This window comes from Hirundo rustica, chromosome 20 (assembly GCF_015227805.2).
Source record: "Hirundo rustica isolate bHirRus1 chromosome 20, bHirRus1.pri.v3, whole genome shotgun sequence".
NCBI classification, from domain to species: Eukaryota; Metazoa; Chordata; class Aves; order Passeriformes; family Hirundinidae; genus Hirundo; species Hirundo rustica.
The window spans coordinates 5391247-5400849 of NC_053469.1; the positions used below are offsets into that span (position 1 = coordinate 5391247).

General features: G+C 48.9%; 1 protein-coding gene across 1 annotated transcript in view; it reads right to left on the reverse strand.

The window, feature by feature from the left end:
- Window positions 1–8727, reverse strand: part of DOLPP1 (dolichyldiphosphatase 1) — a 16738-nt gene extending 8011 nt beyond the window's left edge. Inside the window, exons 1-2 of the mRNA XM_040082994.2 lie at window positions 8604–8727; window positions 397–497 (exon numbers count right to left, since the gene is read on the reverse strand). Of these exons, the coding sequence (XP_039938928.1) occupies window positions 397–497; window positions 8604–8679 (177 nt within the window). The 5' untranslated portion in view covers window positions 8680–8727. The remainder of the gene's footprint in view (window positions 1–396; window positions 498–8603) is intronic.
- Window positions 8728–9603: the final 876 nt, after the last annotated feature.

Genomic DNA, 9603 nt, shown 5'->3' on the forward strand with positions numbered 1-9603 from the left:
TATACCCTCTTCTGCCTCAGTAGTTCAAAGAAACTGCATCCCCCTGAGTTACACACACCACTTCCTGCATATGCTGCCCAGTGCTATGATCCTACTGGATCTTGGGAGTGTTCCCACTCTGCAACAGCATTCTCTACTTCCTCAGACATCTCCCTCGATGGTTCTGGACAGATAATGTCCAAAACACACCAGAGTAACAGAGAAGTCAGAAAAGGCTGAGCAGCCTTTTAACCTGGTGCAGGTGCTAAGTGTCTCCTGCTGTTCCCTGACAGGAAGATGGTTTTCCTCAGCTTGCTCCTCACAGAGAGAAAAAGAAGTGTGAATACAGGAGCCCCAGGTGACAAAGAAAAAGACTTTAGTCATAAGGAGAGGCCGGGAAGGGAGAGAAGGACTCACCGTGTGAAGCTCTCTCTTGAATATGATGAGTGTTACAAAACCAACAATTATGAATATTGGACCAAGACTCAAATAAGCTAAAAGCTGGCCAGAGAAATCACCTGGGGAAACAAACAAGAGAAACAAATCAGTGTGAAATCCACAGGTACTTGCCTGCCACCACAACAGGGGCCAGTCAGAGCCCTGCATCACAGAGCAGAGGGGCAAACTCAGCAGTGCAGCAGGTCCCTGTGTTCCAGAATGACTGAGGCAGGGAGACAGCAGTGCTTCCATGCAGGTTCAAAATCAGGGATGAAAGGAGCCTGGAATCATTCAGCAGAGATCACTGCCACCCAATTTACAACAATAACCATGGGTGTGGGCCTAGAGGCACTTTAATCCAACATGAGCACAGGCTGCTGCAAAAGAGGCAGCATCCTTCCCTTCCCCTCATTCCTATTTCTTCTCTGTGCCAGCAAACAGTCCCCAAGCAAATCCTTTCCCACTCCCTCACTAAAATGGGTTAGTTTTCAGCTGGATCAGCTTCCTAATCTGTCTCACCATGTGTCTGCATGAACACTAGCATTAGCAAAATGGGAAGGAAATAAATAGCTAAACATAGCAGGAGATGTCAGGGAAATAAAGGAGACTCTGCCTTTTTAACCAGAAGCCCACTTCTACCACACAGAAGGGGATTTGGGCCCCCAACCCAAATAATTAACAGTTAACCCCCAGGGAGAATGAGGGAGCAGCAGTGGGACCTCACAGAGGTCACAAGGTCCCTCAAAACCTTTATTCTGAACTACAGCAGACACAGAAGCAGGCAGCAACAGTAAGGAGCAGCTGTGCATTTTGATCCAAGTTTCTTTTGCCTCTCTTCCCCAAAAAGGGACACACAAAGAAGTATTTGGAGAAAAGATGTCAGCACAAATTCCAAAGAAGCAAAGAATTATCAGATCAATTTTACTCCAAGATCAGCAATTCGTATCAGAAGAGCGAGAACTGTCTGCCAGAGAATCTTTAAGCACAGAAATCACCACAAACTCGCTGTATGAACCCAGAGAGCAACAGAAGAGATGGGTACTTTGTGTATTGCTTCTCTCAGACCAGACTCTCTCCATCCCATCACTGAACACAAAAGGATCAGCACCCACATAAATTTGTCCCTCCCTCCTCTCAAAAGGAAACAGGATGCCTCTGCCAGGCTGGGCACTGGACTCATTCCTAGATCAATTCCACTGCAAGACACCGAGTCTCCCCAGCCCACGCACCCACATTTCAAAGCAGCACTTGGCAAAAAGGACTTTAACCCCGGCCTCCGAGCGCTGGAACTGATAAAAAAGGAAGTTATTGCCCCTTTACAACAAAGTTCATGCTGCTGATGTTATTGCCACATAGTTGTGGTTACATCAGGTATAGTGCATGGAAGCCTCTGGAATTCCAGACTCTGGGTTAAACTTGGGAGCCAGCAGCAAGGATTATCAGCAGGAATTAGGTGAAAGGAGGAAGATTTGGAGGGCAAGTACACTGAGTTTTTACTGAAGTGAGGTTCTACTTTGGTTTTAACCTGAAAAGCGCTAGAAAACGCTGAATTTGAAACTTTTCTCACTCCACATATCAGGTCTGACTCACATCAGGTGCGTTCTAAATGCTCCCAAAGCAATGGATTATGGTAACACAAAGGGGATATGACAGTACAGTTACCTGGCAATAGAAAATGAAGCCCCTTATGGTTTTACATAAATCAAAAACTTCCAACAAAATGAGTCCTGTTATCAATGATGAGGGAATTCATGAGAGAAGCCACCTTGCCAAGAGACAATTAAACTACCCTGAAAGCCTTAGGAATACTTTCCAAAAGTCTCAATTCCAGCATTACCAAATAACGAGAGCTCATGATCAAAAGATCACCACATTTCCTATCATTCACTCTGTTAATCCACGGTATGTAAAGGCTTAGAACTTCCACACTAAAAGCCATAATTTTGTCAAGCAGAAACCAGACCAGATTATTTATCTTCCCAGAGGGTTCTATTTCTTGTGCAGATGGTAGAAAGGTACTTAAGCAAGCAGTCTTTTAATTTAAATAGGATCAGCAGCAGCGAACTCAAAATCCTCTGTTATGTTACATGATAATATTCCCAACAAATCAAATCACCCAGACTTCACAGGCACAAAAACCACACCAGAGAGGGGAACCACCACTACCAGATGCATCTACAGGCACCAAGTCCTGTACTCAACACAAAAGCTCCTCAAATATTTCAGCAGCCCCTTTAAAAGAGAGCAGATATCACTAATAATACTTCATATTCCTGTGGCTAATGGCAATTAAACACAGCCACATTCCAAAGTCGCTTTTTCTATGGAGGAGGCAAACAAACAGCTGGGCACTTAAAGGAGCTACCCCAGAACACACCAGTTCCATCACAAACGGCCCTGCTGGATCAGCAGCTCAAGGCAGAGCTTCAGCGACCAAACCAGCTCTGAAAGGATTGGAAATCCCCAGCGGAGGAGGCAAAGTGAGCTCTGAGAGAAAGGGCAGCGCTGCTCAGCGCTCAGTGCTCCGGGGGCCTTGGAGCGTGATTACTTCTGTCACTCCTGTCTCCTCTCACGCTCCAGTGCACTCCGAGACTTATTCCCAGGGAAAGGAGACGTGCAGGAGAGCCACAGTTTAAAGTCCAGTCTGATCCAGCAAACAGCACCCCTGGCTTCTTTTATAAAAATTAATTTTCCTTTAATTTACTAAACTTGGGAATTTTAAAGCAGTTCCTCCAACCAGCAGGAATAGAGACAAAATCTTGGCAAAAAAACACAAAAGGAGAATCAAGTTAATATATATCTTGGGTTTCATTTAGTTTTATATTCTGTTTTATTAAGGTCCAGCTTTCCCTGGACATTATCTGGAGCTCAAAAAGCAAAAATAAAGGATGCAACAACCTCATTTTTGGGCAGCAAAGAGATAAGGATGTGCAGCACTATAGATAGCTCAGACACACGCTATTTTTTTTCAGCCTTCATTCAGCATCTTCTTCTGCTCCAATTCAACATTTTACCCAGCATCCTGTTGGTGGAAATAGCTGAGCTTCACCACATCTACTTAACCTGTATAGGATGTAAAAACGTGAATCAACCACATCCTACCACAAGACTGAGCTTTGCCACCACCACTTCCTATTGAAGGATCTATTTCTGGCACTGCCACTGGTTGTGTGCTCTTGGCTAAGTGCGTATGTGCAAGTTGCACAGACAACATGTAGTGTATGTGTGTCGTGGGCATTTACATCACTAAATATTCATGATATAGAAGAATCATTTCCTCTGCTTGTGCACATCCCCATAACACGAGCTGTGGGACTGCAAAAATATATGCAGGAGGCTTTAAATTGTGGCACAAAGGCAGGAATCAGACATAACTTCTGCAGGGAGATTAAACATAAACCCTGAATTAAAGCAGCCAAACAAGAGTGGGATCTGCTTCTTCCAAGAGATACTACTTAGCTATGGAATGAGCTCTGGCTTGTGAGCTCCCATCCCGCAGAATCACAGGAGTGTTATCAGAACAAACATTCCTACAGGAGCTGCACGTGCTGATACTGAACAGCAACAAGAACTGCTGAGCCAAAGCACAGACACAGCACCGGCCCCTCTGAACCTCTTCACCCACTGACTGACTCTGCACACCTGCCCCTCCAACTCTGCCCGGCTCTAGGAAACATCCCGGGGAAACTGGGAACATTCTGTCACTCTGCAGAGAAAAGGCTTGGCACACCAGGTTTCTCTCCTTAAAGAATTTGTCCAGTGTGAGGAGGTCCAGAAAGTCCCAGAGCTCTAAGAATCCCAGCTGCACTGAAGAGAGGAAGTTTTCTTTCTTTTCTCCAAATAATAACAAAAAAACCCAAACAAACCAGGAACTCAATGTTTCTCCAGTGAAACTCACCCTACAGGCAGGAAGTCCCTGAAGATGAGTTTTAAGTCTGCAGCACAAAGTCACCCCATGCAAAGCAATGCATACGGGAAAAAACAACCCTAATTATACCCATGACATGACAGGATTTAGTTCAGTTGTTATCAAACAAAAACCCTCAGACTCAATGTGTGCCAATACCTTCAGAGTAGCATCCAGTGCTCTGCAGTAGTCAAAAAAGCAAGAAGAATATTTTTAAGAGCACAGCAGAAGTTACTGTTACAGCACTACAAAAATTTATTATGCAATTCTGGTGTCACCAGCTAAAAAGGGAGAGTGCACACAGAAAAGGCAAATAGAATGGGGACAAAGATAAGTATGCAACAGCAGCCATTCAGAAAACATCAAATAAATCAGATTTTCAGCTGGAAAGGGAAAACAGATGATACAACGGTTCTATAAAGTCATGAATTATACGCAGAAATTGACAGCAAACAATTACTGCCTCTCACTGCACATGAGAGTGTGTTTGATGAAATTACTGAGCAGTGGACTTAAAAGCAGAAAAGAAACAACCACATTAAGCTACAAAGCTCAGTACCACAGATACCATGAGATCCAAAGCGGAAATGGATTCAAAGAACAATTAGAGATACAGCTTTTATACATCCATCAAAGGACTTCACAGCCCTGATGCAATCACCAGCTCATTACTGGAAGGAGGATTATTCCTGCCTACCTGCCAGCAACCTGACACTATGCCAGATCATTCCTTGGTCTCACCAAAGCAGAGCCAGTAATATGAAATGCTCCAGGATCAAAAAATTCTGAAAGCAGCATTAGGATGATATTTTTACAGGCTGTCCTCTGCTTTAGCACACCCATGGCAGCACTGCCATGGCTGATTTTTTTTTTTTTTTTTTGCCCTATGTTTAATCCTAACATTCCCTATGGGTAGTATTTCAGTCAGGTCTCCAAGATTCCATTCCTCAGACCAGTCTGCAGTTGATTACCACAGCATTCATCTGCTGTTTCTCATTTGTTCTGCTCAAAGTGGACATCACAGAAAGCCCTGGAGAGCTGTGCAGCCACACAAGCAACTAAGCATGGATTTCTATCACTATTGATGAGGAAACATTAGATGAGAACAGGGAGCACCTTTCTCGAGACACCTCTCCCTTTTAATAATTAGAAGCAGAAGTCCAAATCCAGGCTTCATCTGCCAGGCAGAAATCAGCAGTGACAGCTTTTTACCCAGTCCCAGGGAGCGGGACCATCATCCATGGCAGATGAAAGCTGGGGTTCTGCACTGGAAATCTTTAAGGATGTGATATTGTCAGAGGCAGTTGCCACAGCGGCTCAGCAGCCTCTGGGATCAGCCAAGAGCCGAAGCTGTTTGCCACAGAGCAGTGCATGACATGCCAAGACAGCTTAATAATTGATGTTGGTAAAAGCAGGATCTATTTCTCATTCCAACCCCTCTCAGCAGCACAAGGCTACATTAACTCCACTGTGCTGAGCACGCTGCCAGCATCACTCCTTTATAAATATACATTATCTAGACGCTTTATGGACCTAGATTTTAGATGTGCCCAGGCTGAACATAAACAGCTCTCTAAATAAAGAGCACTTTCCCCAGATCCAGGTAAAAGCATCAGACCTACCGTTTACTGCAAGTCATTATTTTAGACCAAAATATTGTCTACCTTGACTTAGTAAAGCCTGTGTCATTGCTTTCCATAGCATTCTCCTGGAGAACATCCACAGCTTGGATGGGCACTCTGTTTTCCAGTTAAAAACCTGTCCAGGCCCAGACTGGTGGGGAATGGAGGTAAATCCAGCCGGGGCTGGGCTCAATTCTGAGGCAGGTTCTGTTTCATATCTTTATTAATGATCTGGACAAGGAGATCGAGTGCACTCTCAGACAGTTCACCCATGACACCAAGTCTCCCTGTGCTGGACGCTGCCAAGGTCCCACCTCAAATCCTGGCGTCAGTTTTGTGCCCCTCACAACAAGAAAGACATCGAGGGGCTGAAGAATGTCCAGAGAAGGGAACAGAGCTGGGGAAGGTCTGGAGCACCAGAGGGAGCTGGGGGGGCTCAGCCTGGAGAGAAAAAAGGAGGTTTGAGGGGGACCTTCTGGCTCTGCACAACTCCCTGAGACAGGAGGAGGCAGCCAGGGGAAGGTGTCAGGCTCTGGTCCCAGGGAACAGGGACAGGAGAAGAGGAAACAGCCACATGGTTACACCAGGAGAAGTCTAACTTGGATACTAGGAAAAGCTTCTTCACAGAAAGAGTTGTTCAGCCCTGGCACAGCTGCCCAGGGCAGTGGTGGACTCCCCATGCCTGGAGGGATTTAAGAGCTGTGTAAATGTGGCACTTGAAGATGTGGTTTAGTGGTGGCCTTGGCAGTGCTGGGGGAACAGCTGGACTTGGTGATCTCGGGGGCTCCTCCAACTTAAATGATTCGATGAAAATAAATTCACAAACTTTTATACCTCCAGCTGTTTGATTGTTTGAGTGCTTTGTCTCCACTTTATAGGCTTTCATAAACACGTTTTATCCAAGATAAAACACAGTGCCCATCCCTCCATACACAACCCTAAGCTGGGTGGTGATTTACCCCTCCACATAATCATCTCCTTTTGCCTGTTTAAGAGCTCTCAATGCAGAGAGAAAATAATCAGGTTATGTCACATCGTTCAAGATTTGACAGATAACCCTTGTGCAGCGACTTCCACCACCTTCATTTCCCAAACCAATCCAACAAATGGAGCACAGGACGCTCTGTGTATACTGTCAGGTTCAGATAAGGAGATAAAACACAAAGATGAATATATCAGTACTACTGGCAAGCTTATTTCCCATCTCTACCAAACTGACACATTAATATATTTGAGAAGGGGGACGGAAGAGGAGCTTACAGTGTGGAGGAAAATGCAAGACAGAAAAGGAAATGCCAATATTTCACATAAAGCATCACAGAAAACCATGAAACAGCCATAAGGGGGAGGGCCAAGAAATAATGTATCGCCTGCGCCAGATATTTTTTCAGTGTTGTCACATTTCAAGTCTCCAAGCTAAATGGGCACTTTCAACCCAGAAGATCCCTAAGCACTTTAAAAGCTTTAGGAACTGCGCTACTGAGAAGAGCTTTCATCAGGAAACAAAATCCGGCTATTGAAACAGGACATATAGCAACACTTCACAGTAAGCTGGGGGCTCACTAAAACTGGAAATACTGAGAATAGTGTCTAGCCAAGATGTAGTTTTTGAGCAAATGGTTAATACCATCACTGACACTTCGCTCTTCCATTATATCTGATTATTACAAGCACCCAAACCCAGCACAGCACAAAGCACCCAGAGGATCCCCAAAGGACCACAGGTATTGATGGGACACAGTTTAGACACATTCCAGTTGGGCACAGACCCATTTGCTCTTGCACACTGGCACATCTGGAATTCACTCCACCTAGGTCGGGCTGCTGGTGTGCAGGACCTTTGTGGATCACACCTGTCCCAGCCGGAACAGCCCATCTTGCACTCAAGCACCTACTGCTCCTCAATGCTGCCAGGACCCAACGAGAGCTGAGCCACAAAACATCCTGCGCCTCAAGTCCTCGCGGCATTTCCCTCAGCGCTGACTGACCAAAGTGCTCCCAGAAAAACCACCTGGGACAGGGACACCCTGCCACCCCCACTGCCAGCACAGCCACCAAACTCCCCGGCAGCCGAGCCCACCCGGCCACATCCCCACTCCCTGGGGTGTCACGACAGCCCCCCGAGTCCGCTGGCACGGTGACACACCGAGCCAGACCGCCAGCACACGGAGCAGGGAGGTGACACCGACACCAGCACCATGCCGGGGCGGCAGCGGGGAGCCGCACACCGTGGGTGAGACCCTCGCCTCGAAGCCAGGGGCACCACACATGGCCAGAGGGCTGCAGAGGCAGCGAGGCGGCGGCGTGGAGCGGGCTGGGCGGCAGTGGAGGGCCGGGTGGCTCCGGGATCCCCGGGACGGAGCCGCCCCCCCAGCCCCATTCCCGGTCCCCTTCCCGGTGCCCCCCCCGCAGCCCCCCAGCCCGGAGTCCCCACCGCGCATGCGCACTGCCGCTCCCGCCGCGGCTCCCAATCTGGCAGGGCGCCTCGCCGCCCCCAACGCGCAAGCGCGCCCTGCCGCCTCAGCGCTGATGCTCAATGGCTCACTATTTGGCAGCCGCCAGCGCGGCCCTCGGCGGCGCCGCGGGGCGGCGGGAAAAGGCCCGCCACGCCCGGAGGCGCGGTGGGGAGGCCCGGCGCCGGCGAAACGGAGCGTTACCTGCGGGATACTCGACGTGAGTGAGGGAGACCGGCCGCCACGGCGCGGGCAGCGAGCACTCCCCGACTGCGGCCATCTTACCCGGATACCGGGCCGGGCCCGTACGGCCAATCGGGACGCTCTTGAGGGGCGGTGCGGCCAATGGGCGGGGGCGCGGGGAGCGACGGGCCAATGGCTGCCCGCGGCAGGTGAGGCGCCGGACAGCCCAGCACCGCCCAACTAAACATCCAGCCCGGGCAGCGCCTCAGCCAATCGCCTGCCGGCACCGCAGCCCGGCAGTGGGCGGGCGCAGAAAGCGGCACAGCCAATCGAAGGAAAGGCGGGCGGCAGAGCGTTTCGTCATTGGCCAGAGGTGTCGTGCGGATGGGCCAATCAGCAGCCCGCCGTGGCGCCAGTTCTCAGCCAATCAGCGGCGGCACTGGCGCGGCGGGCGCGGGGCGCTGAGGCGGGGGCTCGGCGGGAAAATGGCCGGGTTGGGCTCCCCTCAGCCCCCGGCGGGAACGGCCCGAGCTCCCCTCACATCCCTGTACGCCGGGCCGACCCGCGCCAGGTTCCCCTCACACCGCGGCGGGAACAGCCCGGGCTTCCCTCACATCCCACTGGGGACAGACCGCGGGTTCCACTGTGGTGTCACCCGGTCTGCCCTCACACCCCGCCGCAGCCGCCCCATTTGCTAGTTAGAGAAAAAAAAAAAAAAAAAAAAAAAAAATTAAATGAGAATCATTCATTTCAAAAGGGTATTACTACATTCAGCTCTATATCACAGCATCTACATCACTGTCCTACTCCGGGCACATTTCCCTTTGCCCCACACAGGACTGATAACGTCCAAGCGCTGTTGAAAATGCGTATTTGGATTTTTTTTAAATAACACTTAGGAACTACATCTAGCTCTGTAAACGAGGACCAGCTCCCGTGTGGACTTGTGCACGTGAAAACAAAAGCCAGGAATAAAGTCATGTAATCTCAGAATGGCTGGTTTGAGAAGGTACCTTCAAGC